General features: G+C 38.3%; 1 protein-coding gene across 2 annotated transcripts in view; it reads right to left on the bottom strand.

The window, feature by feature from the left end:
- Positions 1 to 3,988: 3,988 nt before the first annotated feature.
- GALNTL6 (UDP-N-acetyl-alpha-D-galactosamine:polypeptide N-acetylgalactosaminyltransferase-like 6) overlaps positions 3,989 to 23,649 on the bottom strand; it is a 2,035,427-nt gene continuing 2,015,766 nt past the window's right edge. Inside the window, exon 13 of one of the 2 annotated variants that reach the window (XM_006864525.1) lies at positions 3,989 to 5,480. In XM_006864525.1, coding sequence (XP_006864587.1) covers positions 5,313 to 5,480 — 168 coding nt within the window. In that variant the 3' untranslated portion in view covers positions 3,989 to 5,312. The remainder of the gene's footprint in view (positions 5,481 to 23,649) is intronic. The other variant, XM_006864526.1, reaches the window with a different exon arrangement.

The following is a 23,649-nucleotide window of genomic DNA, read 5'->3' on the forward strand; positions in this document are numbered from 1 at the left end:
TTTGTTGTTAAGTGCCATGGTGTCAGTTATGACTCACAGTGACTATGTATAGGGTTTCCAAGGAGTCGCTAGTGAGCTTGAACTGCCAACCTTGCAGTTCAAACAGACCTTGCAGTCCAGCACATTAGCACACAGAGCCACACCTTTATAAATCATGTGATTGTAGGTGCTGACAAACTCACAATTGACAAGTCAGGTGATAGGTTGCTGACTCACATCCCACAAAGCACTGATTGGAGGATGTGCATTTGGACACAGGATTTAGATATTTAGATCTTTGTCAGAGCTATCCTTCCACCGAAACTCCCTTATCAAATACTTGACTGCTCACATCAGATCATAAAACGGAGGATGATTACATAGTATGAGAATCATGGCCTAGCCAAGTTGGCACATAACCTTAACTGTCACAGATAGCAAGGGTAGAACTTGCTGATGAAGCGAATGGAAAGCATTACGTACACTCCACATCTTGAGAAACAATTTGCTTGCCATCTATATTTACTCAAAGATCATAAGGAACAACTTAAAAATTTCATATAAATCCTGAGAAGGAGCATCTTTTTAAGTGTTGCTTCTCAGGATTACTATAAAATGTCCATTTTCAGCACATGTACAGCACCTGTTTGCATAAAAGCATCATAGCTTTATAGCTCTGCCAAAGAAAGAAGCCTAACGAGATTTCACCAAATTGGATCCTGGGGATAAATCAATGTTCACAGCATCACATTATTAGGATGATGTCAAATTCAGAATAATGTAACCTAGAGGCACTGGGGGGCCTGGGGAATTGTCCATCTCTGGGAAACATTCTGTAACACTTGAAACAGGAAGTAAAACATAAGGGATCTGTAGAGTTGCCATTTACTCTGTTCAAAACCTATGTCTGGGCCAGGAATGTCACACACTAGTAGGTGTGCCCTTCTATGATTGGATCATGGACTTTATAAACTGTCATTGACTCTTTTGATGAATCTACCATGAAGTTTATAGTGTTAGACTTCAGGATAAAAGACTCCTTTGTGCTCTTTTTTTTATGAAGATACTTACAAAAGGACTGAAACACAATTTTTTTTTTTCTTGTAAGACCAATAAGAACAGAATAGATATTTGTATCTACTAGTTTATTTATTTTTAGCTCTCATTTCCTTTAAAAACACATACTTGCCTCTGAAAGGAAATGATGTCAAGTATTGGCATTGGTTTTATATTTTTCAAGACCATAAACAGAATGGGCCTGACACACTCTTTCATTGACTGTAAATCCATTTTCATGATGTATTATTCATTTATTATATAAAGTTCTATTTTATCAGTTCATAAAATAATACTGCTACTTATATTATTGAGTGAAGCCTCTGATAGAATACATTTAAAAACAGTCATGTGATTATATGTATTAATTTTTTAAACTAAACAACAGTAGACAAAGAAACCAATACATCTTTATTACTACAGTTTTAATCCAGCCTTGAAAAAAATCTAAATTCATAATTAGTTTATAGTTGTTTTTCTACACAACCTTTTCTCAGTAAATACATAGTAATGATTCCAAAAAGTAACTATTTTCTAATTTCTGGTGAAACAAATTTCTTTCATGGAAAAGCAGTAATTTTTGAGGCCAGATTAACTTTATGATATTTTCCTCCCATTCTGATGTAAGTGTAGGGCAGTATTGTACTATGCAATTTTTAAATCATGTTATTTCCAGGAAAGAGAATCTTCCTGAGAACTGTTCAATCCCCTTTGCAAACAAATGCACGTATGCATGCAATTGTATACTTTTCAAAATGGTAATGATGGCACTTCAAGTGAGTATGGAGTCCCAAAAATCGGTGGTACTGGAAATGTGAATGTGCTTAGTTGGCAGTGTTATCCCTTATGCTTGGGACTAGGTTATTTTGGTTTCATTTTCTTCTGTTTGCCTGTTTCCTATTTGCACACATTTAACAATTGCTTGGCAGTTAGAAGTTCTAATTTAGGTTTTGCTATTGTTCTTGTTAAGTGCTGTCGAGTTGGTTCCAACACATTGTGACCCTGTGTAGAGTTTCTGAGGAGCAGCTGGTGGGTTTGAACTGCCAACCTTGTGGTTCGAAGTCCAGTGTTAATCCTATAGTACCACACCAGGAGTCCAAAAAACCTAAACCTAATGATTACTATGAAGTCCATTCTGACTGATATAGAATAGACTCATAGAGAGCCCATTTGTTACAGAGTAGAACTGTCTTCTACAGGGGTTTCTTGGCTGTAATCTTTTACAGAAGCCTGTTACTAGGCCTTTCTCCTGTGGTACTGCTGTGTGGGTTTGAACTGCCAACCTTTAGGATACCAACCTGTTTGCACTATCCAGGGATCTTTTAATGTCTCAAATTTCTATTGTAACACATTTAAAACATTTTAATTGTTTTGTGTCACATCCCTTTACTCAGAGTTAAGGTAAGATGTGAGATACAAGTCCTCCTGAGACTTCTGCTGTTGTTGTTTTGTGCCCTTGGGTAGGTTCCGACTCAAAGCAACCCTGTATCAGGTTTCTGAGACGTGGTTGTGGCTGATGGGTTTGAACTGCAGACCTTGTGGTTAGCATGGTTAGCAGTCAAGTGCTTCTCCTACAACATCACAACAGAGCCTACTCATCTGAGACTGTTGTTTTTAGGTGCTGTCCAGTCAGTTCTGATGGACAGTGAGCCTATGCACAACAGAAGGAAACCCTGCCCAGTTCTGAGCACTCATCACCATTGTGTTTGAGTCCATTGTTGCTACTGCTATGGCAATCCATCTCATTGGGGGTCTTCCTCTTTTTCATTCACCCTCCACTTAACCAAGCATGATGTCGTTCTCCAGAGACTGGTCCCTTCTGACAAAATATCCAAAGTATGAAAGACAAAGTCTCATCATCCTGTATTAATAAGGAGCATTCTAGCTGTACTTTCGTCACACAGATGTGTTTGTTCTTCTAGCAGTTCATGGTACTTTTAATACTTTTCTCCAACACCATAACTCAAATGTGCTTATTCACTGTCCAACTATCACATACATATGAAGTTATTTAAAATGCCATGGTTTGGGTATTAGAGATTAAATGAGAAATATTTGCTGATGCCTGGCTATTATACCAAAATGATGTAATTGTCAGGTTTCTTAGCAGATAGTGGTAAACATGTTATCACTAACTTCATATGATTTTATCCTCCTAAGAGATTATGCCAAACCTGGACTTTCCAGGGTACAGAACTCAGGGTTGACTCTTTGGTGGAATTGCAAATAACAGTCAACTCTTTAATGACATAATGTGAATTTTTATAAGCTCATCTAATTCTACCACCAGATTGTTCCCTGGGCACTTGAGATAAATCTTCTCTCACTCTCTGGAATTGTTCAACACACAGGTTAATTTTTCACTATTGATTTTCTCCACTATACATCTTGAATGCTTCAAAATCTCTTAACCTACACAAAATAGCTTTGTAGCTCGCAGTTTAAAAAGCATAGCTTTTCAAAAGAATGCTTGAAAATCAGTAAAGATAACTAAATAACTCTCCCCCAACTATTAGTAGGACAGTTTAACTAGACATTTTCATTAGGTTTCAAGGACAGAACAAAATCATGAACATTTCAAGAAGAGGGCTCATATATTGAAGTTTCTGAAAGTGAAGTGAGCCTCTTGTAGGTATCCCCGGAGAGGTAGAGTATGAAGCAAAGTTATAACCAGAACATTTCCCTGCTAACAGAGAGGCAATAGTAGACAAAACATTGGACTAAAGGTCCAACGAATCATCTGCTCTGCTTTGAGTAAGGCCTTCTCTCTCTGGGTTATAGTTACTCTTCTGTAAATCCTGGGGATTAGATCCTAAGAGCCTTTACAGTTCTAAAATTCAATGCTTCTATAGCTAAGATGATAGATCATTTTTTATTTATAAGAAAATGAAGTAAACACTATTTTGTAATTTAAAAAAATGGAGAAATGGTGAATTCTTGATATCAAGAGACTCATCTCGATATCTGTATATTTCTCTCAATTCCATCATTATTAAATGGAAAAAAAATCCTTTAAGAATTGAATGTTCCATTTGATTTTTTAAAAATAATTCTTTTTTTAACCCCTGAAATATTGTCTCAGTAACAGAAAATGGTTCCTGAAACATTTTATTAATGGAATTTTCTTCTACGTGCTTCTAAATAAAGCAACAATAATACACCAGTGTCAATAATAGAAAACAAAAAAACCAACCAACAAAACCACTTCCAGGCCCCCAACGCTAATGAAACAACTGAAGTGAACCAAGTCATTTCACACGCCACTTGGAGTGTAGATTTATTTGAGTTTAAGAATCTCCTAAACAAATTACATCAACCACACTCCATTTCCTTCCTTAATAAAAGTTATGACTGGACAAACATCAAACTTTTAAAATTTAAAAAATAATAGAAAAGTAAAAATAGATTTTTAGAGAAATCATTTTCCTAAACATTATATGGTTTTGCTGCCTCTGTGAAATCTTTCTCTTTGGAGTAACTTGGTAGCATTGTAATTATTATTAATATTGTGAGCTTATTTAACTGGTTTCATACACGGGCACTGAATTAGAACTTCAGCTGATTTATGGAGCATGAAGTTTATGAACAATAAGTTACCTCTGCTCAAAAACAGAACAAAACAAAAAGTAACTGTAAACTAAAAGAATGAGAACACTGAAAGTTCATTCTATTATGTAATTTACGTCTTACATTTTAAGTCCTTAGATATCACTGTGGAGTGTAAAAGTAAAAGAATACAGAACGGTATGAGCACTCTAAAATCATCTGCAGCACTTTTAAGGGTTAAACCTGCGTAACCAATTCTTAGTCAGAGAATGGCACCAAAGAGTACAGCTCACCCCTTGTGTCTAGTTCTAAACCACCGCTGTGGTTTCCTTAGTCTGTCAGAGTAGTCATGCACTCTATTTCCACCCCCCTCCCACCCAATTAATAGGATCCATTCATAGCTACTCACTACTGCAGGATTTGACCTGAGAAATGCTAGGATTTATTAACTCAGCAGTCGTTTTGAAAAGTCCCTAAATAATCATTGCCCTTGGCCAGCAAGGGAACTGCTAGTCTCAAGTTCTCAGAAGCAGCTGGTGAGGTTCTCAGCCAAGTTCTTCAGATGCAGGAAGTTCTTCAGGACAACCTACTTAAACATGGCCTTTATACATCTTTAAACCAGGCTTCCTGGATCTAGGAAATGTTATTCCTGACTCCTTCGACCCAGATGCTGGCCAAAATTTAGTTAGTAATCTGTAGGGAATCACTTTTTCTTCCTTCCTTTTTTCTTTCTAGGAGCTGGCATGGTAGTTAAATTTTTCTAAAACAGTCATATTAATATGTTCAAAAATCCACTGCTGAGTCTCAGATAGAGGGTCACATCTGGCCATGAAAATCTTCTTCTCTGCGGGATTGCAATCCATGCAGCTGTTGCTCACAGGATGGAATAATGTTCTGTCCTAGAGGGATCAGAAAGAAAAGACTGACATAGTACACAGTGAATGGTAAGGACCCAAAATATACAGAGGAAGTAAAACATCCTGTTTAGTTTTCAGTTTATACTCACAGTGTGAAAAATGGACCAGCTCCCAAATCAAACAATAGTAGGCTGAGTTGCCAACATGGAACACCATTTCCTAGTACCTATTGGCACTATGTAGTGCCTTCCAGCAGGTTAAATTAGAAGAAAAGAATTCATTAATTCATTCATTTTTTTTTAAAAAAAGAAATCTATTGATTCCTTAGTATGTGGTAAATATGCTTGGGTTTAAAGATAGTAAATATATGAGGTTGCTTGTCAGGTGGCAAATAAAGTAGCAATTTGAGGACAGGCACGTATACAACAAATGATAATTCAGTTTATAATCAACAACAACTGCATACACACAATACAAGAAGAGTCACGCTATTCCCCACCCTCACTCATTCTGTGCTTTTAGGAGGAAAGGAAATTGGAAAAAGAAACAGAACCTAAATGTGTTATGCTGGATGTTCCTCAGTGTTACTGAGGTGGATAGGAAGGTGTGGACAAATAACACACAAGCTATATCTCAATGTACAAATTCAACTTTTCTTAACTCCAAGGTCCTGTCTCTTCTCACCAATTACAGGTCTTTCTGAAGTGCAGTTTTCACTGTTTTCTGTAAAATTGAGAATGAATCATTTGCCCCCCCCCTTTTTTTAAGCCCTTTTCTAGTTGTTTGTTGTCATCTAGCCAATTACAACTTACGACAACCCTATGTATTACAGTTATGCTGCTCCAGAGGGTTCTCAAGGCTGTTACCTCTCAGAAGGTAAACCTCTGTGAATGAAAGGTTCTGCCAGGACATGAAGTTTAAATAGAAATCTTGCTATTTGAACACTATTAACACATATTTTCTTAAATTGTGCAAGTAGGAAAAAGAACTTAATGCTAAGAGAAAAAGGTTTTTCCTTAACTTGCAACAAACTTTATTATTTCTAAACTTTTTTTCTTAAAGTGTGTTTTAAAATACTGTGAAGTTTACAGAATTGTGAAAAATAATTTCCAGCATAACATGAAAACATGAAGTAAAAACTACTCCCAATCACTGCTTAAATTTTAGAATCAAACAACATTTATTGTTTAACTTAGAGACACTGGTTATTTTCTTTAACTGAAGAATACTAAAATTACAATGCTTTTAGGATTAAGAGTTTGTGCAAGAGTTTCTGGGTTGCTCTTCGTTTTTAAGACTCCATCAACCAATACTTAATGTCCTTTTACGATGTGGCTGTTGCATAGTTAGGCACTGTATGAAAGAAGGAAGAATGAGCAAGAAGAAAGGCAATCTGCCTGCAATTTTCTTTGCATGTTTCTATTTCAGTGGAAACAAAGAGCTATGCCTAATGAAAAGGCTCCCTATTCTCTTCTGCTCTTTAAAGGTAAAGCTTCCCAAGTTTACTGTGTTTTGCTTTCCTTACAGAGAGGGTATATACTAAACTCTTGAGGTCTCCTTACCAGTGGCTGATTCATGGTGAACCCATGTGTGTCAGAGTAGAACTGTACTCCATGGGAGTTTCACCCTAACCCCATGTTTCACTCACTCCAGTGGTACTTAACTCCAAAGGAAGCCCTGAGGAACTATCTCCTATGCTGAGGTGAAGGCAGAAGCAGATTCTAGGAGAAAGGAACATGCATTTTTCAGTTCACCCCATACATCTTTCTTCATTGATCATGACTCCTTGGGCAACTATCTTCTTCTCTTCCTTCTCCACATCTTTTACCTTCTGTATCCCAGTCAGAGTCCTGGTGTGGTGCTGTGGGCTAATGAGTCAGACTGCAAAGTTGTTTGAACTGCAAGGTCGGTGGTTCAAGCTCACCAACTTCTCCTTGGGAACCCTACACAGGGTCGCTATGGGTTGGAATCGACTCGACAGCACTTAACAATAACAACAACAATCCCACTCTTAACTCCCAGTGATTTAGCCACTAACCCCAGTTGTCAAGTTCATTCTGACTCATGGCAACTCCATGTATGTAGATCTGTAGACTTTTCAATGACTTGGGACCTTTCAGAAGTAAATCACCGAGACCTATCTTTTGAGATACCTCTGTGTAGACTTGAATCTTCAACCTTCAGCTTAGCAGCCAAGTGCATCACCCAAGGACTCTACTTTAGTCACAAGGGCTTAATATTATTAGATCTGTTTCCAGAAAGCACTCTTAAGGTACTGTTATAGTTTTTGCCTTTGTGGCCCAATTTTCAGCTAAATGGTAGATAGGTATATTGTTGCTGTTGTTGTTAAGTGCCATTGAGTTGTTTCTGCCTCATAGCAACCCTGGATAGGGTTTCTGAATTTAAAAAGTGAGAATAGAAAAAGAGTAGAACTTGTTTCTCGTCATTTTCCTTTGCCAGATCGTGTGCTTCAGTGTGAATGTAAAAGTCTGAATTTTCTGAACATTTTATTTTTCTGAACATTATTTTCAGGATAAGGTGATCATGTTTTTCCAAATGCCAAATTCAAACACATGTTCTGACAAATTCAGGTATGCTCATGGGAACAGCAAAGCAAAATATGCAAATTTAGTAGTATCCTGAAAAATCCAGGGTATGTTTTCTGTAACTGTACTTCACGTTCTCATAGAAGCTTTATTGATTTCCATAAACCTATCTGTCTCTGAGAAGCTTCATCAATAAAATGAGAGGGTGGATTAGATAAATTTTATTCCAAAAACCACTGGTTGACAGAGACAAATGATAGGGTATGAAACTAGAGACCATCAACACTGTTCAGTGATCAACAGATTGATTATTCTCTGTTTACAGACTGAGCTCTGCTCACCCTTGTTTTATTAGTAACCAGCAGTTCTTGGAGATCAGGCACAGATTAAGCACAGTATATGATAGTGTTCAAGGTATGCATGGACTTAATTGAGTTTACTGTGGTGAAACCCAGGAGAAATTGTGCTCTACATATTAGTTGTTGTTCCAACTCGTAGCGACCATGTATAGGGTTTCTTAGGAGCATCTGGTGGGTTTGAATCATTGACCTGTGGTTAGCAGTCTAATGCTTGTAAATGCACTTAAGTCTGTGCATGTGTACTTTGTATATTGGACACTTCAGCCCACAATGTGAAAGATGTATGGATCTTTTCAGGTAGTCAAGTGAAGGACACACCTTCAAAGCGGACCTGAGGACTAAATTTTATTAGGTCCTAGGACGGGCTGCGAACCTTAAGGTCAGTGGTTCGAAACTACCAGCCGCTCCGCGGGAGAAAGATGAGGCTTTCTACTCCCGTAAGGATTTACACCCTCAGAAACCCTGTACAGGGTCGCTCTGGGTCGGAACCGACTTGAAGGCACTTAACAACAACAACAACAACAGGAGGAGTCCTGGTGTGGCACTGTGGGTTAATGTGCCAGACAGCAAAGCTGTTGGAACTGCAAGGCCGGTGGTTCAAGCACACCAGCTGCTCCTCAGAAACCCTAAACAAGGTCGCTATGGGTTGGAACTGATTCGACGGCACTTCACAACAACAACAACAACAACAACAACAACATACTTATAAGGAAAGGAGTCCTATTTTGCTTCCATAAAGATGTATAGCCTCGGAAACCCTATACAGGGTAGCTATGAGGTGGAATCAACAGCACGGCACACAACCACCAGTATCATACTTCTAAAGGAGTCCTGGTATAGCACTGTAGGGTGAGCACTGGAAAGCTTTGTTCCAGTCATGTCCTTTAGGTCAACAGCACTTTGAGGAGACAGTTCTTCTTCAGTCATATTTTGAGTGCCTTCCAACCTGAGGGGCCTATCTTCTGGTACCATATCTAACAATGTTCTGCTGCTATTTATAAGGTTTTCAGTGGCTTCTCATTCAGAAGTGGTCTGCCTCTCCTTCATGACGAGGTAGGAGGGTGATAAGAAATGATGTCACAGTTAATGACCCCAAATCATGTGTTGCAGACCAACAAGTCATTTGGTTGGAACATAAGGATCAAGGTGGAGAATTCCAGATAATGATATCAGAGAAGAAAACAAGGGGCACATCATGAAGAGACAGACTGCGACTTGGATTTTTCATGTGGATGTTACAGGGTTGTTCACTGGAAGATTTGGAACTGTGGAGTGACAAAATCTATCTCTATCTATCTAGCTAGCTAGGTAGCTAAACAGAGAACTTCCAGAGGTTCAAGCTGGATTCAGAAGAGGCCGTGGAACGAGGGCTATCATTGCGGATGTCCGATGGATCTTGGCTGAAATCAGAGAATACCAGAAAGATGTTTACCTATGCTTTATTGCCTATGCAAACACTTTCAATTGTGTGGATCATGACAAGCTATGGACAACATTGCGAAGTATGAGTATTCGGGAACACTTAATTGTAGTCATGAGGAATCTGTACCTAGACCAAGTTCTCTATCAATATATGATTACAGCTACCTCTGTATTACCTTAGCAAAACTTTACTCGCTTGAGATATCAAAGAGATTGTCCGATGATTTCCACATTCCGTTGGGTCACCTCTCTTTGGAATGGGCACAGATATGGATCTCTTCCAATCAGTTGGCCAGATAGTTGTCTTCCAAATTTCTTGGGCATAGACAAATAAATGTCTCCTGTGCCGCTTCACCACCACCATAAGACAGACAGACAAGTAGTGGCCAAACAATTACATTAGTCTTGCAAAATTCTACCATGAGATCCCCGATGTTATTTTTATCACCAAGGTTATATTTTCCAACAACTCATCTGTCTTTGTTTCCAACTGTCATATTCCAATAACCAAGAATTATCAGTGCATCCTGATCACATGTTTGGTTAATTTCAGACTCCAGGACTTGGCAACAATCTTCAATTTCTTCATCATTTGCATTAGTGACTGGTGTGTATATTTGAATACTCGTCAGATGAGCTAGTCTTCCTTGTTGTTGTTATTAAGTGCCATTGAATTGGTTCCTACTCCTAGTGACCCTGTATAGGGATTCCAAAGAGCAGCTGGTGGGTTTGAACCACTGACCTTGTAGTTGGCAGTCCAGTGCTTATATTATAGTGCCACACCAGGACCCCAGCTTTCCTTCTAGGTATGTAAGTTATTATCCTATTGTTGACAGTGTTGTACTTCAGGACAGATATTAAAATGCTTTTTTTTTTATGTTCTTTTTCAATTTGTCTTTCTAAACATTACAAATCATATGACTGTCTAATTCAAAATGGTCAACAGCAGTCCATTTCAACTCACTAATGCCTGGGATAGCAATCTTCAAGAATTCAATGTTATTTTTGACAACTGCCAATTTTCTTTTAACTCATACTCCCAACATTCCATGTTCTGATTATTGATGGATGTTTGTAGCTGTTTCTTCTCACTTTGAGTCATGCCACAGCATAAAATGAAGGTTCTGAAATCTTTGCTCTATCTACATTAATAAAGATAATTCTACTTCCTATTTTGAGTACCTTCTAACTCGACATCTCATTTTTAGGCACTCTATTAGACAGGGTTCTGCTGCTGCTATAGATTTTCACTGATGGATTTTTTTTTTTTTTTTTTTAAATAGATTGCCACATGGTTCTCTCAAGTCTTTCTTTATCTGGAAGTTCTATTGAAACCTGTTCACCATGAGTTCTCCTGCTGACATTTAAAATACTGCTGATATAGCTTCCAGTATGACAGTGACTTGCAAACCACCATAGCACAACAAACTGACAGACAGGTGGTGAAAAAAAAATATTCAAGACTTGAGGTGAAATATTGAAGGATTCTATAGGCAAAAATATGAATGACAGGAATCATCAAAGATGGAAGAAATATACAGAGTCACTGTACCAAAAAGAATTGGTCAATATTTAACCATTTCAAGAGTTGACATATGATCAAGAATGGATGGTATTGAAGGAAGAAATTCAAATTGCACTAAAGGCATTGGTGTAAAACAAGGTTTCAGGAATTGATAGAATTCCAGTTGGGATATTTCCACAACTGTATGCAATGCTGAAAGTATTCAGTAGCACATACCAAGGACGTTGAAACTCAGCTACTTGGGCCATCCACTGGAACAGATACATATTTGTACACATTTTAAAGAAAGGTGATCCAACCAAATGTAGACATTATAAATAGTATCATTACTATCACACTCAAGTTAAAATTATGTTGAAGATATTTTTTAAATGGTTGCAGCATTATATTGACAGAGAAGTGACAAAAATTAAAGCTAAATTCAGGAAAAGATGTGGAACGATGATTTCATAACTGGTGTCAAATGGTTCTTGGCTGAAGGAATAGAATACCAGAAAGATGTGTGCCTGTGTTTTATTGACTATGCAAAGGCATTAGACTGTATTCTTCATTACAAATTATGGGAATTCCCAAACACTTAATTGTGCTCATGAAAACCTATACAAAAACCAAAAGGTAGTCATTTGAAAAAAAACAAGATACTCTGTTTTAAAATCAGAAAAGGTGTGTATCAGAGTTATATCCTTTCACTAAACTTATTAAATCCGTATGTAGCAAATCATTTGAAAATATATGGAATAATTTGGAATATACGAAGAAGAATGTGGCATCAGGATTGGAGGAAGACTCATTAACAACTTGCAATATGCAGATGACTCAACCTTGCTTGCTTAAATTGAAGAACACTTAAATTACTTACTGATATAACAACCTTCAGTAGAGATTACACCTTAACATAACAAAACCAAAAATCCTCACAACTGTATTAATAAGCAACCTCATGATAAACGCAGAAAATATTGACGTTGTCATGATTTTCATTTACTTGGATCCACAATCAATGCTCACAGAAGCAGCGGTCAAGAAATCAAATGACATATTGTATTGGGTAAATATGCTGCAAAAGATCTAATCTTTAAAGTGTTAACAAAGCAAAGATGTCACTTTGAGGACTAGGGTAAGCCTGACCCAAGCCATGGTATTTTTAGTCACTTCATATACAAGTAAAAGCTGTGCATTGAATAAGACAACACCAAAGAAGAAAGGATGCCTCTGAATTACTGTGTTGGGGAAGAATATACAAGAATGCCAGAAGAATGAACAAATCTATCTTAGAAGAAGTACATCCAGAATGTGCCTTAGATGAGATTTCATTTTAGGCACATTAGGTATGTTATCTGGAGGAAGATACCATTTTTGGTAAAATAGAGGATCAGGGGAAAATGAGGAAGACCTTCAATGAGATAGATTGACATAGTGGCTGCAGCAATGGCCTCAGACATTTGTGAGGATGTCTCAGAACTGGAAATGTTTTCTTATCATAGAGTCACGATGAGTCAGAACTGAGTCAAAGACACCCAACAACATAAGAAAAACAGCTAACCTAAAGGTTGGTAGTTTGAACCCAACACTGTAACAGATGATGGACCTGACAATCTACCTTTTGTTACTAGATTGCTAAGAAAACCTTAGCTCCATACCATATGTAATGTGGTTTCAATGAGTCTGATGGACTTTACAGAAATTTTTGTGTGTTTTTGTTTTTTTGAGTGGATATAGTTGAACAATGTCTTGGGATCATGAAGCATAGTTTTAAATTCTATTTTTGTGTCTGACAATTATCTTTGAGGGCCACTTAATTAGCCAGTACTTTAAGTTTTCCACCTATAACATTAATGTACTGGGGTGATGGTGGTGGAGTTAAATAAGGGATAAAAACATCTGCCTTTTCAATCTCTTAGGGTTGTGGACAAGAACAAGGTTGATGAGTGTTCTTAGAGTTCTTTGGGAGAAAAGCAAATTAGATTGGCTTATTCTGTCAACTTTTACTCTTAGCATCTAGGAGAATGCAAATAATACCTTGATAGGCATAAAAGGGATGAAACAGTCTTATTGTCTCTCCTTCTCCATTTTTTCTTTGACAGGTAGAATTCCTCACAGGAGGAGAAAATTGGTCTTCCTGCATCCGTGGCTAATTTGGCCAATCAGAAATAATGGTTTTTAATATGCTGACAGAGCCCTTTTGTGTGTGTGCTGAGGCAATGCTGACTCGCTACAGCAGACCTTCTACTTCCTTCCTGCTCCTCCTACAAGCTTTTTCTGGGTTACAGGCAAATGGTGTATAGCAGCATATCCTCAGTTTTCCTCAGAGCTGCCAGAATTGTTGAAAAGAAAATCTATTCTGATTTGTTAGAACTCTGCTTAAATTTCTTTAAAGACTTCCTGTTTCTTTTAGCTAAATCCTTGGTGTGGCCTAGGTCTTGCTTAGTTCAGCTTTTAGATATATTTCTGGGTTTACATTTCTTTTCCTTCTCTCATATGCATGCATATGTCCTTCCAAGAAAACCAAGATCTTACCCTCTTCAGGGCCTTTGCACAAGCTGATCCCTAATACTGGGACTTTTTCCCTGTCATCCTTCTTCCTCTAGTTAATTCCTATGAGACTTTTAGGTCTACCCTTAAAAGTTAAGTTTGTCAGGAAACTCTTCCCTACACCTTTGACTTGAGTAAAGTCCAGTGTTTTCTGTTCTTGCATTACTCTGTACACTTACTTTATGTACTTAAAATCAGTTTCTGCACCAGACTAAAAGCTGCATGAGTAAAGGGAAACCCATCTGTTCCATATCTTTGTTTCCATCTGTCCATATCTCTTCATGTCCTCTCAGTAAATCTGCCCGGAGTCATGTGAACATAATGTTGTTTTTGTTGCTGTTAGGTGCTGTTGAGTCAATTCTGACTCATAGGAACCCAATGTGAAAGAGTAGTAATTCTCCATGGGTTTCCTAGGCTGTAATCTTCATAGTCCTGGTATGGTGCTGTGGTTGATAAGCACTGGACCACAAGGTTGGTTTGAATTGAAAGGTCAGTGGTTCAAACTCACCAGTTGCTCCTCAGAAACCCTAAATAAGGTCACTATGGGTAGAAATTGATTCGATGGCACTTAGCAACAACAACAATCTTCATAGGGGAGCATAGTAGCTCCATATGATAAGCACTGGACTACTAATCATAAGGTCCATAATTGGAGCTTTTCCAGCCACTCTCAGGAAAAAGATGAAGCTTTCTGCTCCTGAGAAGATTTAAGGCCTAGGAAGCCCTATACAGGGTCGATATGCATCGAAACTGACTCCATAACACTTAAGCACAACAACAACAATCTTTATGGGAACTGGGACCACCACGATCTCCCACTCTTCTGTTGCAGAACTCGCTCTCTAAATGTTAATGTGTTGATTCCCCGGTAACAAAAGTTTTTCTCCTGTGGAGCCACTGGGTGGGTCTGAACCGCCAACGTTGTTGATTAGCACTAAACCACTGAGTTACAAGGGCTCCTTGTCCATAATAGTGTATACTATTTATTATGAAGAGGACTTGAAACATTTACTTATGAAGATTAAAGAGCACAGCCTTCGATATGGATTACATCTCAATGTCAAGAAAACAAAAATCCTCACCACTGGACCAATAAACAACATTCTTATCAATGGAGAAAAGATTGAAGTTGTCAAGGACTTCATTCTTCTTGGATCAACTATCAACACTCGCAGAAGTAGCAGTCAAGAGATCAGACGACAAATTGCACTGGGCAAATCTGCTGCACAGGAACTTTTTAAAGTGTTGAAGAGCAAAGATGTCAGCTTGAGGACTAGGGTGCGCCTGACCCAGGCCATTGTGTTTTCAATAGCCTCATATGGATGCGAAAGCTGGACAGTGAATAAGGAGGATCGTAGAAGAATTGATGCCTTTGAATTGTGGTGTTGGAGGAGAATACTTAAAGTGCCATTGACTGCCAAAAGAACCAATAGATCTGTTTTGGAAGAAGTGCAGCCAGAGTGCTCCTTGGAGGCCAGGATGGCTAAGCTTCATCTCTCCTACTTTGGATATATTGTCTGGAGGAAACAATCGCTGGAGAAGGATGTCATGCTGGGTAGGGTGGAGGGTCAGAGAAAAAGAAGAAGACCCCCAACGAGATGGATTAGCCAGGTGGTATCATTGATGGACTCAAGTGTGGCAGCGGTAGTGAGGTTGGCTCAGGATCGAACATTGTTTCGTTCTGCTGTGCATGGGGTCTCTATGAGTCGGTTCTGACTCGATGGCACCTGACAACAACAACAACAATTTATTATGTATTTGTATGTCAGGCAGTGTTAAGAGGCTGAATGCAGATCTTCTCATTTTATCTACCTAAATCATTTACATGGTGAATTGAGCCAACAGGAAGAGACAGTAAATGTGAGCAAATAGAAGGCCAGGTCATTTATTTATTCATTCAACAAACTCTAGCAGGGCACCGATGAATGATGAATGCCAAACAGTATTTTAGGTGACGGGGATAGAGCAGAACATGAAGTAGAACAACAAAAACAAAATCCTTCTTTTCATGTAATTACATTGTAATATTTTTCTATAACCAAATAATTAAAAGCATCATGCATTTATTAATTGCTGTACTGTGGTGGCTGGCATGCTGCTGTGATTCTGAAAGCTATGCCATCGGTATTTTATATACCAGTAAGGTCAACCATGGAGGACAGGATTCATTGGAGCTTCTAGATGAAGACAGACTAGGAAGGAGAGGTGGACAACTTCTAAATGTTTAGCCACTGAGAACCTTATAAGTAGCAGCAGAACATTCTTAGATATACTGAGGGAAGATGAGACCCTCAGGTTGGAAGACACTCCAAATATGGATTGACACAGAGGCAGCACAAGGGGTTCAAACATGACAACAATTTTGAGGATGGTGTGAAAGTTGGCAGTGTTTTGTTCTGCTGTATCTAGTGGGTCTATGAGTCAGAACTGACAGGATGCCACTTAACAACAGCACATAGTTAAACTAGTACAGAAATGTTCAGAATAGAAATATAACTAGTTAGCACATCTTCTTCTATATGTAAATAAATCTATTTGAAGAGCTCAGATAAAATTTGAAGATTATTAAACACAGAGAATACTAATTGTTACTATTAATTAAATGCCATCTTCTTAGTGCAATTAAATTTTATTTAAATCATCTCAATAAATCTTTAAGTTAGATATTAGTATTGTACTCATTTTACAGCTGAGGAAACAGAAGCACATGTAAGGAAATTTCCTCAGGTCCCACCATTAATGAGAAGCAGAGCCTACACTGAACTCTTAGTTCCTTCAAACCTCAGAGCCTGTGTTCTTAACCTCTAATTCACAGTTCATTCCTCTTCTTGACAACCAGCAGTCCTGCCCTCACCCTACACCTTCACAGTAGGTAAGAACTGTCCTCATCAGCAAATACCAATTTAAATTTTTTAGAGTGTCTATTCCCAAGATTCTTTTGCATTTTATAGCCTAGATTTTGGCAGGCATTCAATTCAGGAAGTTTTTATCCTTATATAAGAGCCTGTGGATAGTCTGTGAAGGAGCCCTTCTACTTCTGGTGACCATAGAGTGGCAGCTAAGTGTGTTCAGTAAAGCAGTAATGAGTAGGAATATCACAAAACGTTATGGATTATATTGTGTCCCACAAAAATATTGTGTTGCAAATCCTAACCACTACAGATGTGGCTACAATCCCATCCGGGAATTGGTGTTTAAATGAGGTCATATCAGTATGTTGTTATTGTTAAATGCTGTTGAGTCAGTTCTGTGTCACAGTGACCCTGTATAGGGTTTCCAAGGAATGGCTGGGGAGTTTGAGCCACCACTTTGTGGCTGACTGCTTATCTTACAGTGCCATACCATGATGTGTGTTTTAAGCCAATCAGTTTTGAGATTAAAAAGGAGCCATTTAGACACCAACCTCAAACACCCAACCCCACTGCCATTGAGTCAATTCTGACTTACAGTGATACTATATAGGATTTCTGAGATGGTAAATCTTTATGGAAGTAGACAGCCTCAACTGTCTCCCAAGGATAAACTAGTGGTCTTGAACCACCAACCTCGCAGTTAATAACCCAAGTGCTAAACCACAACATCACTAGGAGCCTTAGTTTAAACAAAGAAACAAACAAAGAGAGCAGGATTTACTAGAGAAGATGCCCGCCACACAGATCACCAGGCAACAAAGGAACAGAAGCTGAATGACACAAGGCAAGGGCCTTGGAGAGAGGATGTCTTTCCCTAGAGCTGGTGAGAAAATGAGGTTTTTGCTTGTTAAAGTCACCCACTTATAGCATTTCTGTTTTAGCAGCACAAAGAAAACAATACACTAACTTAGCCAGAATGGGAAAATTAAAGAAGGTATAACAGCCAAGTGACTCCAACTGGGTCAGATATATTCAAGAATGAGAAGATAATATTACTTATTGAAAAGAGGAAGTCCTGGTGTGGTGCTGTGGGTTAATGCATTGGCCTGCAAAGTTGGTTTGAGCCACAAAGTTGGTGGTTCAAGCTTACTAGCTGTTCCTTGGAAACCCTAAGCAGGGTCTCTGTTAGTCAGAAATGACTCGATGGCATACAACAACAGCACTGAAAAGACAGCGTCATCACTGGAATGAATGTATGCCCCTCCTGGGAGTTATTGCCTCTCTTCCTTGTCAAGGAGAACGCTACAAACATAATGCACCTGATTTTCATCAAGGACTTTGAAAGAATAGGAAAAAATACAAAACAATAACAGCAGTCCAGCTGACTACTTACAAGAACAAGCAAGTTGCTTGCCCAGGAGACATCAAGGCAAGTGGGGTCCTTTCAGGGTAAACCCCTTTTCAAGACTAAGACTCAATGGGAATACATGAGCAGGCATGCTGAGTTGTTACCATATTGGTCACCGATAAGGGGAAGTGAGGGAAAAACAGAAATGAAGCTGTGAGTTAAGTCCAACCATGTTCAATAGACTCCTGTGAACCCAGGTAGAGACCTGGTTGGCCAGCAGTATGGCAAGACCTGGGGACTCCTGGGCCTAGAGACAGTGACATAGCCACAGAGAACTAGAGTGGAGAGTGAAGCATCCAGTTAATAAGAAGAAAGGGCATATGCACAAGAACACCCACACTTACAGATAATACCCACTTGACCTGGCTTCAATGGTTGCATGATCAGAGCTCAACTAGAAGAAGAAAGGAGAGGGGAAAAAAGAGTAAGTAATCTGATCAAGTTTATGAACTTGACCTATACCTATGGATGCAGTAGCTCAAAAGAGTGAATAAATCTTTACAGTGAAGATCATTCCCACCTCCTTGATACACAGGATAGACAGGGATGGGCAACTTGGACATTGGCTACCTAAAATGGGGGGCTACAAAGGCAAGAAATGACTGCCTTACAAGCTTTCAAGAGCAAGCCTAGATCCAGAGGCACAGGTGAAAGTAGAATCTCTACTGAGTAGTAGTATCCAATCTGTCTGGGTGGGGATGTTGAAAGGCAATAGGGATAGTACTCTTGTGGGCCAATGGTGAATAATTGCTATCTGGACTGACTGTGAGGGTTCTAAATGTAAAGGTAGATGATTTGTAACAAAAGGAGGTGAGTGGTTGACTCTGCAGTTCAGGAGCGGAGGTCCCTGGGACCATCAAGGGAGAAGAGCGGAGTGTGGGTCCCTACCCAGAGAAATGGTGATGCCAGAGATGGAGGCAGAGATGATGACTTGGAGAGGTGGAGTGGCTGGGGTCTCTAGACCCAGAGAGGGAGAGGGCCTAGGTGCTGACGACTGAGGGACAGACTTGCGGGGTATACCCTTTGGTTGTTTGATGATAAAAGGAGGGCATTGTACTTATAGCAGTGAAACGATATATGATAGGATGAATGTAAAACAAATGTTCTCCCATGTAAACTATCACATAACTCACAATAAAAACTAAAACAAAAAAACAAAAAAACTTTGAAAGACCATCTTTGCTTTCTTACTGGCAACCTGGAGAACTGTGAGCTGGAAGTTATTACTATTAGTTAAGTTTGTTCCTGGTAGGGTAACTTCATCCAAATGATGCTCATTAACAGGTTAATGCCACCTCTAGCATATGATAGACGACTCAATCCTTGGTCTTGTGCATTGGAATCAACAACTTAGATAAACACATGGTTGCATGTTGACCCAAACCATTTGACTGCTAATACATTGTATGAAAGAGTTAAAATCCTGGTTGTGGTAAATCTGGTAAGATATAATTTAATAGAAGCAAACTGATAGCTACACTTGAGTATAAAAGATGATGTTGTGCTGTAAGATGATGTGGCACTGGGCTGTGATCCATAAGGTCAGCAGTTCAAACCCATCAGCTGCTTCTTAGAAATCTTGTACAGGGTCCCTATGAGTCAGAATCTACTCGATGGCATTTAGCGACAACACACAGGTTGGTGCGTCTCTTCAGGAAACAAGACAAGATGACTTTATAGGTTTTATATACTGAAGACTCATTAGGGTGAAGTTAAGGCAGAAAATCAATCAACTTAGACTAAATTAGCAGAAATGTATTTCTCATTGCAAGAAGTTCTAGAAGTTCATGACAAAGGATATTAGAAGCTTGTTTTACTTTGCTTGTTTAAAACACACCCAGAATATTGTGCTTTGCTCTGGGCAGCATGCCATCCTCTTAGACTATCTGGAGTATATTAAAAATCAGTGTTCAGGATATTTGATAGATTCAATTTTAATAATCTGAAGAGCAGTGGCAGGAAATTAGACCATTCAATCAGAAGTGAAGATTAAAAAAAAGGCAAGGCAAGCATTGGTTAAACATTTGGGATCTGTTTTAAGTAAATTGATTAAATAGTCTGTGTGTTACCCAAGATCAGGGAATAGCTTTTTACTACTCGGGACTGTCTAGTAATGAACACACTGTCCTGGGAGAGTGTGACAGCTCCAGTGTGACCAGAAATCCAGGATTGTGTCGTGGGGCTTTGTATGTCAGCACCAAAGTTGAATTATATGCCTCTGTAATAAAGCTCTGTGGTCCTAAATCAATCTCTAACCAGAATGATTTGGCTGGCTTATAAGCTTTCAAGAGGGAACCTAGATCCCCAGGGCGTGGAGGAAGGTAGAATCTCCACTGAATGGTATTCAGTCTGTCTAGGCGGGACTGATGAAAGGAAATGTGGATAGGTCTCTTGTAATACAATGGTGAATAATTGTTATCAGGACTGATTGTGAGGGTTGGAAATGTAAAGGTAGACATTTTGTGGCAAGGAGGGGACTGATTAACTTTGCAATCTAGGAGCAGAGGTCCCTGGGACCATGAATGGAGAAGAGCAGACAGCAGGACCCTACCCAGAGAAGCAGTGGATCCCTGAGATGGAGGCAGAGACGATGACATGGAGAGATGGAGCTGCTGGGGACTTTAGACCCAGCGTGGGAGAGGGGCTGTGTGCTGAAGACCGGGGCTGGGGGTGGGGGTGGGGGGCGGGGAGGGCAGGATTGTAGGATGTACCCTTTTGTTGGTTAATGATGCATGGAGGGGATTGTACCCATGGCAATGAAACGATATAAGGTAGGATGAATGTAAAGCTAATGTTCTCCCATGTAAACGATCACATAATTCACAATAAAACATTAAAAAAAAATAATAACAACTTTGTGGCCTTTCATTTGGCATCTTAGTGGACCAGTGCAATTTTATATGTATATGCCAAAACCTTGTATACAATATTATAATAAATAGTCAAATGTAGACACATGCCAAGAATTCTACCCACTCACTTTTTAAACGAATGTGACTGTTACACTGTTATCAATTTAGCCTGGCAGGTACCTTCTTATCTACATTTCCTGTTTAATGTTATTTTTAAACCCTTTCTCATGGAAATTTAAACTGTATGAACAACTCAGAGAACAACTTAGAAAAATAATTGAAAACCTTTTACTTTTTGGAGGCTGTGTATGTGGTTCTGAGACAAAGAGATGAGTTAAGTTTTATGCAGCACAGCTCGGGTTTCATGTCAATATTTGAACCCAATGTTTCTTTAAGTCATTTATTGAATGTTTGTTTAAGAACTTCTTTATACTAGGTATTAGAATGATCAATCAGAAATAAAAGATAAAGTTCCTGTTCTCAAGTAGCTAACGTCTATTAGGGAAGACAAAGGATTATCTAAGCATAATTCAGTTACATGTACAAAAAAAAAGAGAGCAAGTCAAATGATACAGGGTACAGGTGGAGGAGTAAATTACGAGAGCAGGAGGAAGGAACAGAGAAATGCAGAATGATCTGAGTAGGTATAATTTGAACTAGAAATGTCGTTCTCCATCTTGCTGTACATTAGGACCCGTGGGAACACCCAGCGCATACAAATATCCAGAGCTCATCTTTTAGAGATTCAACTGTAATTGGTCTGGGAGGGAAGGTTTTGAATAGTGGTATTTAGAAACACATTGTTCAAGTTTCTAGTGTGTAGGTAGGCTGAACAACAGCTTGTTTTATAAAGACAACATGACTTTTTTACTTAAGCCTGAAAAGGGAATTACAGTAAAGGAAAATGACCAAGTGATCCTTTTAATGAACATAAATACAAAAATCTTAAACAAAATATTAGCAAATATCTTCAGCCATATAACAAAAAGATAATCACAATATAATGGATTTTATTCATGAAATGCAAGATGGATTTCACATTTGAACACCAATCAATATGATTTACTATAGAAACAGAATAAAGCAAAAACAACAACAACATAATAATTTCAGTAGACAAAGCACTTAAAATATGTAAAATCCATCATGACAAAAATCCTATCCACACAGAAATGAGTAAGGTGAACTAATAGACTCCTGCTGGCATAGTGGGCCAAATATTGGGCTGTTAACTGCAAGGTTGATGGTTCAAGTCCACCAGCTACACCATGAGAGAAAAGTGAGGCTACCTGCCCCCGTGAATATTTGCAGTCTCAAAAATCCTAAAGAACAGTTCTATTCTGTCCTATAGGGCCACTATCAGTTGGAATCTACTTGATGGCACTGAGTAAACTAATAGAAGTGAACTCAGTCTAATAAGAGTTGTATCCAAATCTTACAATATCCATTTTTCTTATTTATGCAATGTTAATGCTTTCATTCTGAGATTGAGAGTAGAACAGGATGTCTGCTGTTCTCAGTTCAACATTGTATGGGATAGCCTAGCCAATACAATTCAGCTGGAAAAAGATGCCAAAAGACATAAAGATTTGTAAGGAAGAACTAAAGCAATTTATTCACGTATGGCACATTTTTTTTTTTTTTGTATGTTGAAAACCCAAAAGATTATTCAGCAAACCTATTATAATTAATAGGTACTATTAGCGTAATTGCTGGATACAAGGTAAATATAAGAAAACAGTTGTCTATGTTTTAGCAATAAAAAATGGAAAATGAAATTTAAAATATGATTCCATTTGGTTACCATGAAAATCATCAAAAAAGTAGGAATAAATTTCACTGAAGGAGTTCAAGATCCTCGCCTAGAAAACTTCAAAATATTGCTGAGTGATTAAAGAAAACATAGACAAATACAAGGAATTATCATGTTCAAGGATTTTAAAACTCAACATTCTGAGGATGTAAGTTTTCAAATTGATTGATACTTCAATATAAAACCAATTAAATCTCATCAGGTTTATTTTTTATTTTTAGGAAATTAATAAACTGATTCTAATGTTATTTGGAAATAAAGGGACCAAGAATAGCCAAGAAAATCATGAAGATGAAAGAGAACAGCATCAAAATAAACCAGCATCAGAGGTTAGAAAGGTACAGTTACTAAGGTAGTGTGCTACAGGCATAAGAATAGACAAATAGGTGGATGATGAAAAATCCACTATTTATAACTTGTTGTTGTTAAGTTTTGCGTCAGTTCTGACTTATAGTGACCTTGTATAGGGTTTCCCAGGAGCAGCTGGTGGATTTGAACTGCCCACCTTATGGTTAGGAGTTCAGTGCTTATCCTACAGCACCACACTAGGAGTTCATTGATAATAATAAGAGTAGATATAACTAGATCCTTGTATATAAGGTCTCTTGACAAAATGACAAAAATCCTACTTAAGTACAGAGGGAAAAATGATCTTTTAAATATACGATGATGAATCAATTGGCTATAAATATGAAACAAAATCAGTCTCTATTTTAGACTATCACCATTAAAACATTTCAGGGTAATGGTACACCAAAGTTTGGAAGATTAAATAATAAAGTTTACAGAAGGCTTAGAAGACTATCTTCATGATATTGGTGTAAGCAAAGATTTTCCAAAACATTAAATGTGAAGAATAGCTCTTCATCAAGATATTCCATAAAAGAGAGCAAGGCAAGCAA

Source organism: Chrysochloris asiatica, unplaced genomic scaffold (assembly GCF_000296735.1).
Source record: "Chrysochloris asiatica unplaced genomic scaffold, ChrAsi1.0 scaffold00066, whole genome shotgun sequence".
Classification (NCBI taxonomy): domain Eukaryota; kingdom Metazoa; phylum Chordata; class Mammalia; order Afrosoricida; family Chrysochloridae; genus Chrysochloris; species Chrysochloris asiatica.